Raw genomic sequence first — 23325 nt, forward strand, 5'->3', positions numbered from 1 at the left:
GAATCATAACCAAATTTTCAGTTTGATATTTCTGAAAATTTTAAACCCTCAACCACTGGAATGTAGTTATCTTCTCATTTTGGTCCTTTTCTATTCTTTGTACATAACTTGATAGCTACATAAAGGTCAGTGGCTGTTACATCTGCTGTTAAACGGGAGTGATAAAAATATGATTTTGGGTCTGATTCCTGTTACTCAGCTGGCTTTAGTCTGTTCCATGGCTGTTCCACATTGCATCTTTAACTACATCCAACAAGTTACCTCACAAATGTGTGCTGCTGGTTACAAGGAAATCAGACAAAAAAAATAAAATATTAGAGCCAAAAGGGACCTTACAGGTCCATCTAGTTTATTCTTCTTATTAAGAAAGTAAAAAGGGGGCAGCTACGTGGCGCAATGGATAGAGCACCGGCCCTGGATTAAGGAGGATCTGAGTTCAAATCTGGCCTCAGACACATAACACTTACTAGCTGTGTGACTCTGGGCAAGTCACTTAACCCCCATTCCCAACCAAAAAACAAAAAACAAAACACGAAAAAAAAAAAAGAGAGAAAGCAAAAAGATCTGATCAAGATCATTTCACCTCATATGGATCAGTGCAAAGTCATTACTACTAAAAAGCATATGTTGCTGACCAATCTTAAGAAAAACATCTACCTTAAAGTATTTCAAAAATACCAGCTACTATTATTAAATATAACACAAACATATAGGAAAAAATAATTAGAAAAATAATTTGCTATAGGTACAATGACCATGAATATAGTGAGTTCCTCTTCCTCCTCCAAGGCATGTACCACTACAGCTAGGAAGTGAGCACCAGCAGCAATCTGCCTCTTCCAGACACAGTCAGGGGCTTTAAACAAAGCTCCCCAAGAGCTGTGTCTGGTACTTTAGATGGGAGGCACATGATTCAGATTCCACATGTACTTTTTGAGGGGATCGGACCCAGAATTCCATTGGTGCAGGACCATCTTAGTGGAGAGACTCCTTTGACCAGTATAGAGTATATTCCCTGCTCTCTAATTATTGTCTCAGAATGTTCTTGGAGCATAGAGAAGAGAAGATATTTGCCTTAGCTCCCACAGCTCCCACAGCCAGTGTCAGAGATGGGATACAAACCCAGGTCTTCCTGACTCCAAAGCCAGCTTTCTTATCTACTATGCAACATAACCACTCTACACTACTTGTAATAATCATTTAAAAAAAACTAAGTTTCTTGAAAAAAAGTTATCAAAGAAAGCTGACAACTGAAGACAGCACTTTGCTTATCGTTCTCTGACGTTCCTACCTCTTATTAAATTAATATTACAACAACTTACATAGCATTATAGTTATTTTGTATGCCATACTCTACTCCCCACTAGACCATGAGCTTTTATCAAGGCAGGTATCATGCCTTAGCTAAACTCTCTCCCTCAACAACTAGTACAATTCTCTGCACACCATAGGCAGTTACAGTGTGTTTAACAGGTGAATATGAACCAGCTAAACACCCTGGTGGCATCATAAAATAACCCAGAAAGTTACTGACCAAAGGGCAGAATAACAAGATAATAAAAAAGAATAACAATAAGGCAGACAAGAAGTGGCTAAAAAGAGAGAGAATGGAAAGGAAAACAAAAATTACTATGCTCAGAAGTATATAAATTTCTCTAGATCTGATGAAGGCATTTGAGATTTGTAAGACTTTCTCAACATTTTCATGTGTATTATGGATGGGAATATGCTTCTATTATCAATATATGAGAAAACACCCTTTTGGAGTCTTTTTTTTTTCTAGTATGATACTCCTCCTACTCACACTCCATTGGCTATTATGTCCAGGAAAAGATAAAAACTCTTTTGGCACTTAAACACCTTTCCCACCCAATCTGGTTCCAGCTGACCTTTCTAGTCTTATTATACATTATTTCTCTATAGATCAGCCAGACTGATCAGCTGAGGCAGCTAGGTGGCACAGCAGATACAGCACTGGGCCTACAGCCAGGAAGACTTGAGTTCAAATACAAACTCAAACGCTTACTAAATATGGGATCATGGCTAAATCACAACCTCTGTCTCTCCCAGGGTTGTTGTAAGGATCAAATGAGAAATTTATAAAGTGCTTACTTAGTGCAGTGCCTGGCACATAGTAAGCACTTAATAGATGCTTGATCCCTTCCTCTTCCTTTCCCTTTTTGTTGCTCTTCATACAACACTTCCACCTGACATCACTGTGTCTTTGCACAGGCTCTCCCTCCCTCATGCCTAGAATGCACTTTTTCCTCACGCCCAACTCTTACAATCTCTAGTTTCCTTCAAAACTCAGCTCAAACTACCTCCTTTATGAGTCTTTTCTTAATCACCCGCATATACTAGTGCCCCCTCTTGCACACCCAATTATATTTTACTAATTTTGTATATTTTGTAGTTTATGCATGTGTACATGTTGTTTCTCTCCTGTAGAATATAAACTCCTTGAGGGCCAGGACTATTGCACTTATGTCTTTGATCCCACCATCTTACACAGTGCCTGGCACACAGACAACACTTCTTAAAAACTTGTTCATTGATTAACAGAGCAGGTTATTATGAAACAAACAAACTAAAAGCTCATAAAAGTGATTTTGTTATGGAGTTTTAAAAGCTGTTCATTCATTTGGAGGAATGGGATGGCGATCTCCAGGAGTCACATAAAGTGATGGTGCAGCAAAGGAATAGTACCGTGGCATGTTGGGAAAGTGTAATGTCTTTGCTGTCAGAAAACCGAAGTTTAAATTCTGACTTGTTACTTATTATTTCAGTGACCCCTGAAAAGTCAAAAGTGAATATTTTTTAAAGCAGCTAACTAAGAATGAAACTAATTAAAACACTTTTGGATGAATGTTTATTAACATCAATGAAAAGTGTTAATAATGTTGTCTTCTTATATTCTGCCAGAAAAAAAATCTGACCGCCAATGGTTTGTAAAACTGTCGTGTGACACAGATTTGGCAGTCTAGGAGAAAAAAGGCTTTTTTTTAACTCATATTCAAACATGCCTGACAAAGTGAAATTTTCTGTTCAAATTTTTTCAAATAAGTTGAGGTTGTTCCAACATGTCAGTATTATCCTGATATCTTTTCACAGATTTGAAACAAACTAAAAATATATGTTTGTGTATGATTTATTTTAATGCCTAGAAATATCCTAAGTGAGGTTCATATCCTAGCAGAAATATAATCAGTAGCCCCCAGAATCAGCCATTTCCTGTAAAAATGAAAACAAGCATATCCTTTACAGGAAGGACATGATTTAAAAGCAAAAGACAAATTTTTGCACTCCCCATAATGGTGGTCCTAAATCTTTGCCACTCAAGCCCCTAATGCAACTGCATGTGTTTTCAAATGATCTTAATTCCAACCTGATTAATAGCAATGGAATGTAAGTTCTCTCAGTGTCCTACCTCTCACACTTCAAAAATTATTTCTACCTTACCTATCTTTCTTTTCTCTCCTTCTGAGGAAGAAGTAACGTTCCTCCTTTTCAGGACTAATTTCTTCATCTGGTGAGCCAAAGATTCACTCTCCACTTGCCTCCTCTAGGGCCCTGCTCCATTAAATTATCCCCAGTTTGTCTGGTATTTTCAATAATTTCCTCTCTAATGGATCTTTTCTTCTGCCCACAAATGTAATATACTCAAGTCTCACTCACACTTAAGTACAAACCTTCCTTTCAAGCTTGATGCCCCTTCCAACTATCATTACATCCCTCTCCTTCCCTTCACTGCCAAATTTCTTGAATGGCAAAATCTATACCCGTTCTTTGACTTCCATCCACTGATTGCTTAACCTCTTGTAATATATGCTTCTATCTATACCACTGAACCTTCCTAACTACCAATTCAATGGTCTCTTGTTAGTCCTTATCCTCCTTGACTTTTCCATAACATCTTACTGAGTTCATCCTTCTTCTCTTTCCTCAAACACACTCCCTCACTGGGTTTCTATGATATTCATTACTGTGGCATTTGGAGCAAATAAGTTGCACTGAGGATGGTGGGAGTCGGGAGAGGCAGTGTCTGAGAGAACCTCTGACCACTCCTATGAGAGAGTTTGAGGTGGTGGAAGCTAGGTTACTCTAAGGAGGTAAGCTAGGTCAAAGAAGACTGTAAGTCAAGGACTGACCTTATTGGGAAAGAAAGCATGGCTTGGAGGTTGACAGATGACGGTAACAAATATCCATATAGGACGGAGTGACTGTATAAGGAGAAGTTGATGTTAAGTGTTGGTGGGTCTAAAAATGGTAACCAAATACCAAGGAGTATGACAATTCCCTTTCTTGGTCCTAATTAGGGGGTGAGATGTTACTAGTAGAGTAACATCAGAAAAGCATGTATACATATTCACATGATACCATTCTACTACCAACTTTTTATGAAGTAGCTTACGTAGCATTGTTTCCTTTTTAAAGAAAACTTCATTTAAGCAAGAAAGATGCCCACTTCAACAAAGGATGAAATGAAAGGACAGAATCCAGGATAATACATCTAGAGTTAGACGGGACCTGGGAGGTCATCTAGTCCAATCTCCTCATTTTATGGATGCAGAAACTGAAGGCCAGCGAGGAAAAATGAAATACGTGTTACCTTCAGGTCACACAACTAGTAAAGTAGGACAGTCAGAATTCAAATTCAGGTCTTCTGACGCCAAATCCAATGATCTATTCAGTGGACCACGACAGAAGGTTCTTGGGAGCACAGAAGAGAGGACGGAGAAGTGGCTTGAGGGAAGGCCGGGGCTAAGCTTATTATTTATTATTATATTATATTATTATATTATTTATTATCAGCTAGGAGAAGGGCACTGGGCAAGCAGTAACTTGTCTTTGCCAAGGATTCTGCACTGTCTCTCATGGAGCAGACTTTCAAGACTCAGTATGGGGGCAATCAGGTAGCACAGTGGACAGAGCACTCAGGAGGACCAGAGTTCAAATGCGGACTCAGACACTTGACACTTACTAGCTCTATGACCCTGGGCAAGTCACTTAACCCTGACTGCCTCACCAAAAAAAAAAGAAAAAAAAGGAAAAAAAAAAGACAGTACAAATCCTAACCTGTATAAGAGGCTTTTCACTGTCTCCTACTTCCACTGCTCATGCTTTCTCTTCAAGATTACTTCCCATTTACACCTTATGTATTATGTCCATACATAGTTGTTTACATACTGTCTCCCTCATTACAATGGGAGCTCCTTGAGGGAATGGGCCATATTTCTGCCTTTCTTTGTATCCCAAGTTCTTAGCACAGTGTATGGCATATACTAAGTGCTAAATAAATGTCTGCTGACTGACTGAATGACTAGGTATGAAGGAAGAGTGGCTCACAGGATGGAGGTGGGGAGAAGGAATCCTCTCCATGCCAGTAAAAAGACACCCCAAGAGGCAAGGCTAATGGCCATAGGATGCTGGGGGAAGAGGAAAGGGGAAAGCACAGGACAAGAGGAAGAGGTGGTAAAGGATCAGGCTGGCACCACCAAAGAGGGATGGGAAGCACAACCTCTGCCCAGGAAGAAAGAACTGTATCTGTTGGAGCTATGGCATGAGAGTTATTGCTCTGGTTGCAAAATCTTTTTCTGTCTCTACAACTTTCATCATTTATTTCTCTTCCTTTCCATTCACACAGTCAGCCTCTCATCACCTCTCACCTGGATTATTGCAATAAACTAAGCCATCTTTTGCCTCATTTCTTACCTAGCTTTAAATCACTGAATGGGTGTTGCCTCAGATAAACTGAGACCTGGGAAAGACCTTAACTTAAAAAGACCAAGGTTTCCGACCGCATCCAGGGCCATCTCCAGTCATCCTGATCTATATCTTGCCACTGGACCTAGATGGCTTCAGTGAAGAGAGTGAGGCTGGTGACTCTGCATAGCCCTGCCTCATTTAAATCCAATTCACTTGCAAGTCATGATGTCACGGTCTTCTTTGAGTACAAAGGATGAACAACAACAGCCTTAATTGCATTGTACTAGTTCTGGATCTGACTCCAACCTAAGCCTATACATATTGCCAGAGTAATCCTTTTAGAGGATATCTGACCGTATTTATTTTCATGCTTTGAAAAAATTCAATGACTACAATATAAAGCCTAAATTCAACTGAACTACACTCCCTCCCGGATTTCAGGCCATAATCTTAAGACTGGCTATCAGATCATCTAATCCAATTTCCAATTTTACAAGTGAGGAAACTGAGTCATGGAGCAGTGACTTGACTCACCCAAGGTCACACAGATAATAAGTAATAAAGCCTACACCTCATGCCCACAAATCCAGTACTCTTTCTATGCCATCTCCTAAATAAATCACCATTAGGTCAAGGACCTAACTGTGCAAGAAAGAAAGGGATCAGCAAACAAAACTACAAGTTAAAAGTTGAAGAGATCATTGTGATGATTATAACTGGATTTCTTTGGTCTCTCAACGGTTAAACAGGTGATTACTAACTCAAAAGTCTTTGCAAAATACTTACAGGAGTAAATAAGAGCTGGGAAGAGAGTTTCATTTCTTTCCTGAGCTGTTTCAACGAGCATACGTAGTGGACCTTTTGGACACAAAACTGCTACCAAATCTGGAAAAAAGAAAAAAAAAAAAACAGAAAAAATACCATGAACCACACTGGCTATGATTTGGGGTAGGTTGTGGGGAGAGGGGAAAACCTTGGTAAGATATCTTAGTGTCTCTTAATAGAATGTGAAGGTCAGAGGTAAAAATGACCCCCTAATAAACAATCAGTAATAGAGTATCTATAAATGTTGTTTGGGGGCTGACTTCATGCTTAATCTATAGTATGCCAAATCAGTTGGATTCTATGAATAAACCTTCCCATCTTGTAAGAAAAAGATAATGATAACAAGATGAATCCATTCTCCAAAAACTGTCAATGTGCTATAAATAGAAATAGGCCACCAAGCTGTTTCTCACAAAAAAAAAAAATCAAACATATAAGCTGTAAATATGGGACTGATGTCCTTTAAAAAGTCTAATGAGAAGGGTTTTGATTGAGATTTCAAGACTGAGATTTCAAGATTTCAAGAACAGAATAAAGTAGATTAGTCCTTATTCCTTTTTTTTCTAATATTATATATGAACTTAAGGATCTTGAAATTAGAGAAATTGCACATAATGAAGTGTTACTATTTCTATAGCTAGCTGATCAGTAGAACATAAAAGACTTTAGTGAATGAACTGAAGCACTGATTAAACACTTACTCTGTGCCTCAAGCACTGTGGTAAGTGCTGGGGACACAAATACAAAATGGTGGACAGTAAGCTCAAGAAGTTTACATTCTGATGTGGGAGATAACACAGAGATGGAGGTTCTGGCCAACAAAGGAAGTTATGGTCTGGGAGGTAAAGATGTCAAGTGGGGTAACAGGATAGATGGTCTGGGAGGTAAAGATGTCAAATGGGATAACAGGATAGTCAACTGACACACCTTCCACAGAATGAGGTTCTCATAAAAAGTATATGAGCCCAATGTCAAATAATAGTAAATTTCTATACAAAGTTATCCAGCTATTAAATAGTAATGGATGCCTCACCAAAAAAAGAAAAAAAAAAAAGAAAAAAGGGGGGACAGCAACTAGGTGGCGCAGTGGATAGAGCACTGGCCCTGGAGTTAAGAGGACCTGGGTTCAAATCCAGCCTCAGACACATAATACTCAGCTGTGTGACTCTGGGCAAGTCACTTAACTCCAATTGCCTCACCAAAAAAGAAAAAAACAAACCCTAAAACAATAGTAAGGAGCAAAATTTTCACAATTCATTCCAAACCATTATACTATTCTCTATATTTCCTCAATGTGATTCAAAATTCAGAGCATGAAAATTTATGCTAAATAATTTTTTTTAAAATAAAGTTCAAAATATCTAGAGGAGGGGTGGAAAACATATTAAGAGATCTTGTGCTTTGGAGAATCAGCTAACTCCTCAGGCAAGAAAAAAAAAATCCCCACATTTTCCCATTTTCAGCACAATTTATTATTTGATAAAGGAAAAGAGGTTTGTCCCACTCCAAAAAGCAGCCCTTTCTAGATTTCTATGAAGCTATACTACCAGGTGAGTGATGACTTTAATTTTTAAATGAAACTATACTAAAATTAGTGTTGGCTTAAGAATTTGAGAATTTCTTGACATTCTTTGTGCTGACTTAATAGTTTAAAAACAAAAGCAGGGGTGAGAAGCCCTGCTCTAACCCTTAAGTATCTTTTTTTTTTTCCCAGAAGCTCAAAGCACTTCACAAAAGAGGAAGATAAATTGCAAAGGATAATATTACCACACCAAAGTAGGAAGGCAAAGGGAGTGTAAGATCTCCCAACTATACCAAAGATGCCTTAAATATGAGGATGAAAATGACAGATCTTACTTTCAAGTCCAATTCCATTTCTGCAAATCTATCCTGTGTCTGAGTGCAAGAATAATGTAGTTTGGAATAACCAAATTCTTTCATAATAAAATAGGGGAGGCACTGTGATATGAGTGGTACGTAAGTGATCAGCACTGGAACAGTAAACGGAAAGGCACCGTGTTATCATAAAATATATGCCCTATTCACGTGGTTAGAAAGAGCAGCATTGTTGAAATGGGCATCTTTCTTGTCTAAATGAGGTCTTTTAAAAAGAAACAATGTAGAGTAATATCAGAGCAGCTTATTCTATTAAATATCATCTGGGTAAAATTTGCCAAAGCGATAAAATGGTATTTCTATAGAACCTTTCTTATAAAGATTTAAAAATCTTTACACACTATAAAGGCTCTCACTTTCAGGGTTGGCAACATTATAGTCTAGATATGGCACAACAATTTGCATTCTCTCAATCTCTAGTTTTTACATCTAGCATGTGAACTGAGTTTTCATCACCAATAATATTAAAGAAAATTAATATTTACTGAACAATCATGGCATAAAGCTAATAGGGAAAGAAATTATGATTTCATCAGCATGGGAACTTCCTCCACTGAAGTAGGCTGCAATCTGATTATAACTTAGTGGATAAGTCTTAGATAAATACCTGAGGCTCAGAGAAGTTAAGTGACCAGCCCATGGTCACAGTGTGTCATTTTTGTCCCTAAATCAAAATTATAAAACAGAAGGAGGATAGAACAAATCAAAGCGGAATCATCATAATTAAAGGAGCAGTATGTTTTTATAAAACTTTACCATATATTGAAATGACAGCCAAGATGAGCCATGCAGTCCATTCAGGAAGGTACTTTATGAATACCAGAGCCATGAGGGCACTGATCATAATGAGATAAGCCTGCTGGAGCCGAAGGGGGCCTTTCCAGTGGATACAAATCATTCCTACCACGCCAAAATTCCAGATCACGAGTGCCAGAGTGATATAGTCCATGGCAACATTGTAGGTTTTAAATACTTCACTGAAAAGCAGAGTTAAAAACAAAGGGGCTAGAACAAAGATGTACTGAAAAATTGAAGAAAACAAAACACAACCACTTCCTAGAGGTAGAGCATAACATTATGAGATCAGACCTAAAAGACCACTTATAGCTTCACTATTTTTTAAAATCCAGACCTGTGATTTCATCAGTGTTGGATCATCCCACTGTGAAAATTGCCTCCATCATACAGGTTGGCAACATGTATGCAATTATACTCTTAGTTGCCTAGAGTATCAAGAGATCAAGTGATTTGTCTACATAAATTTGTCACTAAATGATTCTGTGCCAAAGGCAGAAGTTGACCCCAAGACTTCCCAACTCCCAAGCCTGTACTCTTCTCATTCTACCACACTGCCTCCAGGTTTCATTAGGGTAGTAACGTTCTAGCAGAAAATTCCTCCAAGCTACATCAGAGTTCATTAAAAGCACTTCACAATCTAGGTTTAGCTAACCTTCTGTCAAATCTGTGATGAAATGATAAAAAAGGCCAGGAAAGAGAGACAAACCTCAATCTCCTACTTTCATATTCATTTATTTGCCTGTTAGCTTTATACCGAGCAATCAGCTATAGCACTAGATATTAACATAATGTGTTTGAGCTGCATGCTGGCAATCATGTGAAAACCTATTTTCCAAGAACTTTGTTTCTTGCCCTTTCAGTTACCTGAGGTATCAGTAGAAAGATCAGCAATCACAATGTCAGTCACGCCAGGAGAGGGGTGACTAAACATAATGTCATTCTTGGGTTCTACTGAAGCATTACATTAATTCCCAAAACAGAAGGAAAGGAAAAACTCTACCTCAGAATCTGGCTCCTTGAGGCAAGGCACCATTTGGGAGTTTTTTGCTTATTTGGTTGTAAAGATTGAGTCTCCTTATCTTACCCAAGCTGGAGACACAAGGGCAACTCATAGGTGGTCCCGTTCCAATTAGTGTGGGAGCTGTGACCTTCTCTAGGCTAGTTCACCTTCCTTTGCTAAGCTGCTGGCTCCTCCTGCTCCCAGGGGCTCACCACATTAATACTAAATTTAGGGTAGATACCCAACCAGTTTAGCCCACTGTAGCTTGGACTTTTGAGTTCACAACAACTGCCAGCCTTAGCCTCTTTGGTAGCAAGGATTACAGACACGCACCACCAAATCCAGTCATTTTATCTCTTAAAGTACATAGTACAGCACCTACAAACATAAAGTAATAAATGGGAAAGAGACTACTAAGAACTCACATTTTCACTCCTTCTTTCTAAAAATTTTCTAGGTAGTTTGAGGCTAATCACATCTTGGGATCTATAACCCAGGCTTTAGTCTACTTCCTATTACACAAACTACTGTTGGGGTTGCCCAGGAAGCCTGTCACAATAGCAAAGATCATCCAGCCTTCCAATTTTCGAGTGAATTCGAAAAGCATAACAAATTTGGAAAACAAAGAGTAATCCCTTATAGAACAGTCAAATTAAACTACTAGGGTTTGTTTTTTTTTTCGGTGAGGCAATTGGGGTTAAGTGACTCGCCCAGGGTCACACAGCTAGTTAAGTGTCAAGTGTCTGAGGCCAGATTTGAACTCAGGTCCTCCTGACTCCAAGGCCAGAGCTCTATCCACTGTACTACCTAGCTGCCCCAAGCTAACACTTTAGTAAATATTTTAAAATAGTACAACCAAGCTAGTAGAACCTAAGATTGCATCAGTGTGTCCATTCAAATAAGATGCAGAAAACAGTCAGCAAGGAAGGAACAGCCCCTAGGAACACAGTTATAAACAACCCTACCAATATTCTGAACTTGTTTGTTAGACCTTATAAGGACTCCCTTGATCTGGATATGATCATAATTTAAGTGTAATTGCAAAACAATGTAGATGGGCCTAAGAAAATTCTGCAAGAGCAGACAGGAAATTTCTGAAAAGTATTTAGGCTTCCAGGTACTTACCCCAAATAAATGAATGAGAAAAAGAACAGCAACAAGAGAGAGGAAATTATAAGCCAAGCATGGATCACCTGAAAAAGACAGGAGTTCAGTTTTATCACAGACTAGAAATGTCCATAAAAACTCATATTCATTCTTGCCCCAAAAAAGATCTTAATCAAAGACAGACTTCAAGTATAAAATTGTATATGATGCCTGTAAACTATACCTGGGAAACGGCAGAATTTACAAGTGCTAGAATCAGTGTATATTTGCATATGGTTTTTTGGTGCTGAAGATTTGGCACCAAACACTGGGTTAGTTACATATTAATATTAATAGGACACTCAATGGGACATAAATGGAGAATCTCCCTGGCTCATGCCCTGGAGTTATATTTTTTTCCCTTCATAAATAGGAGAGCTTTAGAAAAGAATTGGTTCTAAGAGAGCAAATCGTTAGTAGAAGATAAAGATATGTATGCTATTAAAACTGACAGTAGTAATGTTTGAAATACAGGAGTGTTATTTTATTTCTGAAATGAGCCCAAGGCATCATTGCAAATCTAAATCAAAGGAACATTCAATAAATGGACTTCTGAGCACTACACATTATTAACAAGGCACGGCAAGTAAGCCATCATGTTGACAAAAAAAGTTTAAAGGCTGAAATCTCATTAAGACTTTCAATACATTGGCAAAGAATTAGAAATTGAGGGGATGCCCATCAGTGGGGAAATGGCTGAACAAGTTGTGGTATATGAATGTAATGGAATACTATTGTGCTATAAGAAATGATGAGCAGGCAGACTTCAGAAAAACCTGGAAAGACTTGTATGGACTGATGCTGAGTGAAGTGAGCAAAACCAGGAGAATACTGTACACAGTAACAGCTACAATGTACGATGACTAACTTTGATAGACTCATTTCTTCTTAGCAATACAAGGACCAAAGACACTCCAAAGTACTCATGATGGAAAATGCTGTCCACATCCAGAAAAAGAACTTTGGAGTCTGAATGCAGATCAATGCATATTATTTGCGGTTTTTTCTTTTTATTTGTTTCTTCTTTCTCGTGGTTTCTCCCATTGGCTCTAATTCTGCTTTACAACATGACTAATGTGAAAATAGGTTCAATATGAATTTATATGTAAAGCCTGTATCAAATTATGCACCATCTTGGAATACGAGGAGGGAAGAGATAGGGAGAAAATTTGAAACTCAGAATCTTATGGAAGTGAATGTAAAAAACTAAAAATAAATAAGTAAATTTAAAAAAAAGACTTTCAATACATGAACTCAGTAACAAGGAGTCATATTAAGAGCTCCACAAAACATGTCTACTAGTTTACTGTCATTGTACAAAATTTCTGGAGCACTCTGCAAAGTACTTTACAAATTACTACTATCTATGTACTCCTTACATTCATGGTAGCATGAAACACAATTTGATTTTTTAATATAATATGGAAGATGAAAAAACTTTTCTCAAAAGAAACATAAATTGATCATACTTGCATAATACAAATCAACAGACCTAGTTAAAATAAATTTTGGGTTTCTCAAAAGTGGAGAAATCAAGAACAAGAGAGAGACAAGAATTGTTAAATAATTTCCAAAGTAAGACCTAAAGTAGAATAGTGGTTACTGCGGGCACTCATTTTTTCAGACTGTAGTTATCTGCTCAGGGTTTGGTTAGATATTTCTGTCGTACTGTACCTAGTGATCACTTTTAATTTCCAAATTGGCCTAGTTCTTAACTAGAGCATTAAAATGTCATGCATCTCCAGGAAAAGGCAGGAGATATGTGAAGAACCATTTCTGTACTTCCATTACTTCATCTATAGCGTGGACATAGACAGTCGCCTGGGGGCAATGAGAAATTAAATGACTTGCCTAAAGTCACAGAACCAGCACTATAAAAGGCAGACACTAAACCCAGGACACCTCCTGATTCCAAAGCCAGCCCCTGATCCACTACTCCACACTGCTGCATTATTACCTTTATTGTAATTAGTGTAATAATTATCAAAATAACAATAATAATTAGCCACCACCCAAAATTTTCAAAGAACTTTTCTACTCTTTTAAAGATACAAATAAACATCTTTAAAAGAACTTACTATTTGCTAAGTGATTTTTGAGGCCTCAGTTTCTTCATCTATAAAAGGAAATATAAATGGCCTCTGAGGTGTTTCCAACTCTAAATTTATAATCTTATGAGAAAGTAATCTTTTTTGGGCTGCTTAGGCAATATTTTCACCTATGCTTACTTTCAGATACAATCCAAGTCACAAGTATATCAACTATGAGAAACACTAAAAATTAAGTTCAATTCATATTCTTCATCGTAAACACTTATTTTATGTATACTAACACAAATCACATTAATATCCATGTAGAGTATTAAGTGATAAATCCACCTCTCTCAAAAGTTGTTTCATTACCATAAGATGCAATTAAAATGGAGAAGACATTTTTATTGCAAGTCAAGTAGTCTTGTTTGCTATGAAATGCAGAAATTCTATTCTCTTCAGAGTTATTTTAATGGGTTTCAGAAAGTTCTAGTCTTAATTTTCAGTTATTTCATGATTCCCTCTTGCTTACTTTACTGAAGGATTTCATTAAATCAATGGCAGCTCTTTTCATTGACTTGTATTTATACAGTAACAGATTCATAAATTACTATATGAAAGAGAAACTGCTTCCCAAATTTAATATGTGTAATTAAGACCAGAAAATCTACAATACTACTTTTGCTCTCCAACTGTTTCTAATAAAGAGAAATGATAGTACTTAAAATGACCTAGTAAAGTTTAAATAATGTGAATAATAAATTATGAATGACTATAATAATAATAAATAATGTGAATAATAGTTTAACAGGGAATAGAAGACAGCATAACCAAATTCAAAACCTTTTATGTCCATGACTTAATAGCACTCTCTTTTGGGATCATAGACAAGGAAAACATTAGTCTCTTAACTTTGTGAAGTTCCCTCAGCTTTCCCACATAATAGGGTATGTATTCACTGTTGCTGGTTTCACAGGAAGGAGCCATTACCCCAACACAAAGAAATAATTCATTCTAACACTCCTTCACTAGCATTCCCTGAAATATTGTTACATTAATAAACTTTTATGACTTCAGTCTGTAAAAAAATGCTTTTTGAACTGAATTGTAAAAAAACTACATGGGATAAATTATCAGTTTTTTTCATATTCCACTTGTTTTCATTTTTGTTAAAGTTCTGTATCTTTCACAAGGACATTACACAACCTTTTCAAATTCTCAAGCATTTACTTAGTGGCTTTCAGAACAGGTCATAGCAAGTTTCTAAACTTCACAGACTCAAATGCTCATACTTCATTTTACAATCCCGCCCACAGTGTTTTGTTTCTCCAAAGTCAATTTTAGTTAATAAAACCTGAACAAAATTAGATACCAACAAGAAAAAAAATGACAAAATAAGCGTGAACTTCTGGCTGTCTACAAATTTTCTTTAAGCAGTCTGAAAATGTGTGAGTTAAAAGAGCAAAACTACAAAAAGAAAAATCAAGATATACCTAGTGTTAAAATCACTATTAGATAAAATAAAATTATTGTTAGTTCAAGGGCTGAAAATCCAGTTAATCAATTATTTGGGTGCCTAGCTGCTTCTCCAGTCTACTTTGGCCATTTTCTTTTTCATTTATATAGCCTCTAAAGCCACAGAGAAATGAAATTTAACTAACCAACTAGTGTTAAAGGAAAAAGTACTGGGCTGGGAGTCAGGAGATATGGATTGAAATCCCAGATGTAGCACATAATAGCCATGTATCTTTAGGAAAGTAAAATCACCTTCCCACGCTTCAGTTTCCTTGTCTACAGAATGAGGTTAGACCAAATGATTTCTAAGTTCTCACCCAGTTATAAAATCTATTATCTGATCCTAGGATCACTTTCTTTTCAAACTTTAACTGGGCAACTCTTGACTGACTTTTCTTTTTTTTCTTTTTAGTGAGGCAATTGGGGTTAAGTGACTTGCCCAGAGTCACACAGCTAGTAAGTGTTATGTGTCTGAGGCCAGATTTGAACTCAGGTCCTCCTGACTCCAGGGCCGGTGCTCTATCCACTGTGCCACCTAGCTGCCCCTTGACTGACTTTTAAAAAAAAATTTTGTATGACAGTGATACTCATGTCCTGCCAGTGAGGTGACAGATGCAAAATGCAGAACAAGGTAAGCATTTTTGGATACAGTCAATGTGAGAATGTGTTTTGCTGGGCTATGCATATTTATTATGAGGATTTTCTTTTTTCTTTGTTGTGCAATTGGGGAGAATGGTTAGTAGAAAGGAGAGACAGAAAATGCTTTAAAAATAATTTTTTTAAAAAAAAAATAGGATATAAACTTGGCCCCAGAGAAGAGATGAGAAGATGTAAATCCCTTCCTTATTTGTAGAGGCAAAGGCAAAGGCCTATGCAAGTGGAACACTGCATATAGTGTTACACTTGCTTGATGTGTTGTTTAATTTTGCTCAACTTCTCCCCCCTCCTTTCTTTTTTAGTCTTTGGTACAAGGAATGCAGGCAGAAAGGGGAATTTTTTCAGAAATGAAGGTGATGTAAAAACAAAAAATGCCCATTTTTCTTTATTAAAAGCTATGAAAGCAGCAGCAAGGGTTGAAATGATTAGCAGAAATGAACTTTTAGATTATCTGCAAATTTCAATATCTCCCACAGCCACAGGCAGGAAAATTAGTGATACTGTTTTGATGGCAAGCAGTCCAGTACTTCAATGGACCTGTGATCTTAATGATGGGGACATACTCTAATGATCCTAACTGTAATGCAGCCATGTTTGACCATCCTGTATGATTCCTGTTCATTTTCTTTTGTAAATCTGACACCCAACATGTCAGGTGGACCTTCCTCTCAATCTCTTAAAAATGAACAGATATCAAGGAGCACAGGGATTATCAGTCATCCTTCAAAATCAATCAACAAACATTTGTTAAGCCTTTACTATGTGTTAAGCACTGTGCTAAGCACTGAAGATACAGAAAAAGGCAAAAGACAGTCCTTGCCCTCAAAGAGCTTACAATGTAACCAACCTCTGTGATGTGACTAAACTATCTTCTTTTCTAGTCACACGTTTCTCTAATGGTATTCTTTTTTTGTTTCCCCAATAAGAGTCTTTTACTTTAATACTCAGCATGGATTAGGATTTCATTTTAATCTGAACAATGTATCTTAATCAAGATAGGGCAGTAAATCATATGTACTCTCACGTGCAATGGTATATAGATTATGGTGCATTAGATGGTCAAAACCTATATTACTTGGTTTAAGTTAGGAATGATTATACGCTGCTATAAACTATTAATATTGAATGGTGCCCAGAGAAGCTGACTATAGATATATTAGGCTAGCCTAACATTTCTTGAGAATTCCAATAGTCTCACTGTTAATAAACAACTCCTTACATTTGTAAAGTGCCTTATAGTTTATAAAGCACTTTCACATACATTATCTCATGTAATGAGAATAAGACGAGATAGGGATATGCTAAATCAGTGTTTATGAAACTGAGAAATGTGACCTCTGTGAAAATCACAGTACACAAGAGTGACACGCGGATTACAGCTACATCACTCTAAATACTTGTTTGATGGTAGGAATAGGACCTACGGTCCCAGGAGGCATAAAGTTAAGCTATTTTTAAACTTTATCTTCTTCACCATCCACAGCCAGTTAATCATCAAAGCTTGCCACAATTCATCCTCTGCTGTAATTCTTGGGCCTACTCTTCTCCCTTATTCCCATAATTCTATACTGGCCTCTAAATTTCTCAATTTCTGGTTAGTGTGGCTCAAATGATTCACGGTGACAGTAGTTAAATGATACCAGAGCAAACTGAAAAGAACCCTTAAGATCGTCATTATGAGGTTTTGACTGAAAAGAGAACTAGAAACCATTGTAAATTTTTGAGAAAGGTGACAGGATCAAAATTTTACTTTTGGATAATTATTTTTGTTCTTAATGAGGTAAATTCAAAAGAGAGTATCTTCAGGCTTTCAATAAAGTTAGTTAATATGATAATGTGTAAGTTCAAATATGAGAAATTTGGGGTCTGATGAGGGATTGTAGGAACAGAGAGAAAAGAGGAAGAACTAGTAGGCTTTGGTGATATGAATGGTAAAGATCGTGGAGAAATTGAAGATGACTAACAAAGACTTAGCTGACAGTGACTGAGAAACTGGAAAGTGGTTAAGAGTAGAGGAAAGGATAGTGAGTTCAATCTCAGATGGAGCTTTAGACATTAGTAGCTATCCAAATAGAGATTACCTACAGAGAATAAGGAGAAAATACTGAGACCAGGCTAGAGATGATGATTTGGGAGCAGCTAGTAATTTAAACTATGAGAAAGTATAGGATACTTGAAGTATTAAGAGGGGCATAAATGACACCAAGGAATAGCCTTGGGGGACTTTCCCAGGTAGGTAGGAGAGGAAGAAGAGGAACTAACAAAGACAACTAACTGAGGGTGCTGAGTAGTAAGAGAAGGGGCAAAAAAATCAATGTAATGTGTCAAGAAGCCTCTCTTGACTGTCAAGGAAGAGAGTGGAATGTCAAAGACAGAGAAGTGAGAAGACAGAAAACGAATTTTGTAAAGAGAAGTCACTAGATGCCTCAGCAGAAACTATTTCTGTGGAGAGATAAGAAAGGAAATCAGAGTTTAGGTACATAAGAAATGATGAAATGGAGGAAGCCCATCAAAGAAGAACTGTATGTGTTTAGAGCAGAGGGAAATGAACCCAAGGTTCAACATCACAGAATACACAGAAATGTAAAAGAGATAATTTTATTGCAAAATTAATAATACAAGAATAGCTAGTATGTATATAGTGCTTAAGCACTGTGCTAAGTACTTTATAAATATCTCATTTAATCTTCACAAGAACCTTGGGAGGTAGATACTAATATTATCTCCATTTTACAGTTAAGGAAACTAAGGAAGGCAGAGGCTAAGTGACTTGCCCAGGGTCACACAACTAGTTTCTGAGGCCACATTTGAACTCAGGTCTTCCTGACTACAAGCCCAGCACTCTGTCTGCTGTACCACCTATCTGCTTAGTAATCAAGAATGATCAAGGTATAAAACAAAGACCAGAAAAGGCAGGATATACGTCATATACAGTGTCACAAAAAGAGGTGAGAAATGCAGATAAAAAGGAGTTCCAGGCAAACAACTACATGAAATTTACCTGAAGAGACCGAGATAAAAATTCAAAATCAAGGATTTGTATAGTTTTTTCCCTGTCATCAACCTAAAGCCACAACTCTCTTAAATCTTCTTCATCTGCCAAATGAAGGGAGTCATTCAGGGAAGTTATCTCCTCTATTTAATCAGAAGGTTAATAAAAAGTATCAAGAAGATTATGCTCTATGTTTCCCAAAGTAGAAGGGGTCAACTTAAGAATAAACAGTTCTAAAAAGAACTGCAAACTACAAACAACCTGAAATATTGCTCCAGATCAATAATAACAAAAGAAAAATGCCAATTAAAAGAACTTTTAGATTTTACCTCACACTCGGAAAATTGAGAAAGAAAAAAAAACTGAAATAACCAAAGTTATATAGGAACTTCAGGAAGTCAAGCACAGTAATATACTACTGGTCAGCTGTGAACTAGTACCACCAGTTTGGTTAGCACTTGGGAATTATGCTAAGAAGGTGAGTGTAATGTCCATACTGGACACAAAGTAGATGCCTATTAATTATGGAATGGCTAAACAAATGTGGAATATCAACATAACAGGATATTATTGTAAGAAATGATCAAGGTATTGTACTTCAATGGAGAAACATGGCAAACTCATTACATGAACTAATGTAGAATGAAGTCAAAAGAACCAGGAAAATAATATACACAATAACAAACATATATGTGAACAGAGCCAAAAATAATAATAATAATAATATAACATATGAAATTATAATATGCAAACTTGGCCCCAAAGAAGAGATGAGAAAATGTACCTGCATCCCTTATTTGAAGGGTAAGAGAGTATGGGTATTACATGTTGTATATACTGTCAGATTCAGCTGATAATGTTAGGCAAGCTTTGCTGAATGTTTTTTACCACTTTTTCTTTTTAATTCTTTGCTATAAGGGATTGTTTGCTGAGTTGTCAAGGAGGGAAGAATATATTCAAAAACGAGGGCCAAAAGCTATCAATGAAAAATTTAAATTAATTTTTAAAAAAGTTTATGACTTGACTTTTCCTGGTCCAAAGTGGAGGTGAGCATAAGACAAATTGGCAAGATGGGAAGAAAATGGTCATTAAAAAAAATAGTCATAACATTAAACCAGGTTCTTGTGCTTTTCATCTCACCTTATAGCACCTGTATTTATAAAGTACCACCAACAGGATGGTCATAACCACAATAACACTGATCATGATGGCAGCATTCAAAATGGAGTGCAGTGCTCTCTGCCCTACAGTTTCTGTGTCTTCAGTGAATGGAGTATAAATTCTAAAAGAAAACAAAATACAACAAAAGTCCACTGCTATGTCAGAGCATATCCCAAGTCATAATTCTGTATCTTCCTCCCCCCACAATGCAAAAAGAGACTATAATTTTTCCCAATTAATTTTAAAAATTAACTTTTTTCCAACTCATCTATTCTAGTGATTTTTTTAAAAGCACTGTATTTACTGAGCAAAGGTGTATATATACCTTTGCTATGATTTCAAGCAAAGTATTGGCTCCATCTAGTGGATACTCTATAGGAAGCTATCTAAGTCAAATGATCTTCATTCACTATTTGCTGATACATAAAACAAAGAAATAGATTTACATTATGAACAAGCTAAGGATGATGAAATGGTTTGTAATTCTTGACTTTTGCCTCTAAAAAAAAAAAAGGACTTGACTTCATGAAGACTGAAAATTAAACTGAATACTGAGATAATATCACATGGCACCAGAGATCCTCTTTACTTGGCAATAAAGGATCATCTATAGTAGAGGTTCTCAAGTTTTATTCCTTGTTTACTTATTTCCTTCATAGGATCATCCTTTCAAGTCACCTCCTCCAACACCTCCCACAAGAAAACAAAGTTTGATCTTGCAGTGACCAATGTCAACAAAAATGTTTTCAAGATTTCCAATACAGCCCCCTTTCCCTCTCAAAACACTTCTTCAACTGGGATCCAAAAACCCCTTCCTCTTGCCAAGAAAGAATTTGCTTTTGAGAATCAGAGGAAGACTCTATAATCAAGGCACCTTTATTACAAGAGGCCTCTAAAAGTGATAATGGAGTCTGTAAAAAGCCTCCCCGTTTTAGAAAATAATAAACATATCATACATACAATTGTCCATCCTTCCGGGTATAAAAGCTGACAGATTTGATGGTGGCCACAACCACAACCATGCAGAGTGTGACTGGTACAAACAGCATGATCACATGTTTGGCACCATACTTTAAAGTCAACTCTTCATCTTCTTCATCATCATGTTCCACCACCTGCCTTGTGCCACCCTGGGGTTGTCCATTGGTCTCTGACTCAGGGTTACCATGCCGCCGCCTTTCGCTATGTTCGTGGCGCTGTCTTTCCCGGCCATCGTTCTGGAAAACACAAACAATCCTTTTTCAGTAAAACACATTCTTAGTAAAATTAGGCCTGAAGCTAGAAGAACTGGTGCTAACAAAATCATTATAACAAGCATCAATGATGAGAAAAATCTGATTAAGAGGCAGTTTGGAGTTTAAAAAAAAAAGTCCTGCCAAACTAGATTATGCACTCTTCTTCAAATGTGTTGTTGCCTTTCTTCTCCATATCTCTGCTCATGCCATTCTTATGGCCAAATATGCTCCGCACCCCCATTCTTGCCTACTGAAATCCTCATTTTTTAACCTACATTTTACCTTCAACTTCTACAACATTTTTTTTAAAGGCAATTGGGGTTAAGTGACTTGCCCAGGGTCACACAGCTAGTTAAGTGTCAAGTGTTTGATCTGAGGCTGGCATTTGAACTCAGGTTGTCCTGACTTCAGGGCCAGTGCTCTATCCACTGCGCCACCTAGCTGCCCCGAACATTTTGTTTATATTACTCTCAACGTGGGTATTATATAACACAGTACAAAACTTAGCTGTATTGTAGTACAATGCAGCTTTAATGGTGCCGTGCCCATAGCAAGTACTCCAGTGTTTTGTGAATTGATGAATAACATATCCAGGATATGTAATACATATAATTCATAACATATTCAGGAATTATCAAACGGGCATTTTGGCTTATGATGAAAATCAGCCAGCACTTTAAGCTTATATTAGACCAGTAGGCTTTTAAACATCATCTGTGCTCCTTTCTCCCCTTATACATTTCTTTCTAATTTGGGTAACACTTGGTTGCTATTGTAAATACTGAGAATTTTAGCAATAATATTAATAAATACTAGCTAGCACTTAATAGGGGAAGCTAGGTGGCTCAGTGGATAGAACACTGGGTTTGGAAAAAGGAAGATTCATCTATTTGAGTTCAAATCTGGCCTCAGACACGTACCAGCTGTGTGACTCTAGGCAATTCACCTAACCCTGTCTGCCTCAGTTTCCTCATCTATAAAATGAGCTGGAGAAGGAAATGGCAAACCACTACATATCTTAACCAAGAAAACCCCAAATGGGGTCACAATGAGTCAGACATGACAAAAAAAAATAACTGAACAACAACAAACAACAATAGCACTTTAAGGTTTACAAAATGCTTTACAAATGCTATATGTTATCTCTTTTGATCTTCACAACAACCCTGGAAAGGAGGTACTATTTACTCCATTTTACAGATGAGGAAACTGAGGTATACAGGTAAGAGGTTAAGTGACTTGCCCAAAGTCACAAAGATAGTAAGTGTCAGAGACAGGTCTTCCTGATGTTAGATGGAGTGCTCTATCCACTGTGCCACCCAGCTCCAACTTATTGTCTGCTAGCACCCCCTTCTCAGGATTACCTACAATATAATAAGGACCTGGAGTAGACCTTTAATGCTATAGTATTAAGGACAAATATTTCTAAAAAAGTTTTGTAGCGTAATGTTTTGGAAACAAGCAAACAGAAGAGGGCTGTATAATGGATATTAACAGTTTTGCTTAACAGTTTTGCTTTTAGAGAATATGAGATAATATCCATAATAAAAGTTAACATATCATAGTTCCTTAATAAAAATGCCTTATTTACATTATTTCATTTGAACCTCACAACAACCTGTAAGAGAGGTACCACTATCTTCCTCATTTTATAGATGAGGAAGCTGAGGCAAATAGAGGATAAGTGACTTGCCCAAGGTCACAGAGCTAGTAAGGATCTAGGGAAGAATTTGAATTTATAGCTTCCTGACTTTAGAGTTTGGGTAACTAGTCCTGTTCCTCTTTTCCCACACTTCAAACACTGTTCTTTCCAGCTTTGGTTTGAGAAACAAACAGGGGAGGAATTATCTTGAATTGAGTCATGCTTGCTAACTCCTTGGAAATACACTAAGCCATTCTTCTAATTTCCCGTCAGAAATATTAACATAGGCTGCTCTTCCATGACTAGTGAGGGATTATATATGGCAGATTATTAAGGCAGCTAGGTGGTATAGTGAACAAAGCAGGAGACTTGAAGAAAAAGGCAAAGAGATAGTTTTCTAAATAAGTATCTCTCCTATCAATCTTTTAGCACAACCCTCTTCTCCGAAAACTACTTCAGGGATCTAGGATGGGGAAAGACTTGTTGAGTTTACTTTTTCTTTTTTTAACTTTTCTCTCCTATTCAATCATATATTCCCATACAATTTGACCCCCAGACTTCCTTTTGGTCACTTTTCTAAACCTTTTCTCACCTTGGAAAATTGAAATTTACCAACTGGCTACCTCTGCAGAGTGACTATGGTTGGCAAGGAAGAGAACCTGTCAAAGCAACAATATGGCATTCTAGGGCAACTATTGTCCCTGAGAAGTGGCAAAACCAAA

At 37.0% G+C, this 23325-nt stretch overlaps 1 protein-coding gene across 3 annotated transcripts in view; it reads right to left on the reverse strand.

Moving 5' to 3' along the window:
* Positions 1–23325, reverse strand: part of PSEN1 (presenilin 1) — an 87980-nt gene that overhangs the window by 43112 nt on the left and 21543 nt on the right. For all 3 annotated transcript variants that reach the window (XR_003567549.1, XM_027844767.1, XM_027844765.1), the window contains exons 3-7: positions 20687–20943; positions 19706–19847; positions 11351–11418; positions 9184–9404; positions 6493–6591 (exon numbers count right to left, since the gene is read on the reverse strand). Coding sequence is in view for 2 of the 3 variants with exons in the window: in XM_027844767.1 (XP_027700568.1) it covers positions 6493–6591; positions 9184–9404; positions 11351–11418; positions 19706–19847; positions 20687–20943 (787 nt within the window). In the remaining variant the exon portion in view is untranslated. The remainder of the gene's footprint in view (positions 1–6492; positions 6592–9183; positions 9405–11350; positions 11419–19705; positions 19848–20686; positions 20944–23325) is intronic.

The sequence above is a fragment of the Vombatus ursinus genome, unplaced genomic scaffold, assembly GCF_900497805.2.
Source record: "Vombatus ursinus unplaced genomic scaffold, bare-nosed wombat genome assembly UNPS02014945.1, whole genome shotgun sequence".
NCBI lineage: Eukaryota > Metazoa > Chordata > Mammalia > Diprotodontia > Vombatidae > Vombatus > Vombatus ursinus.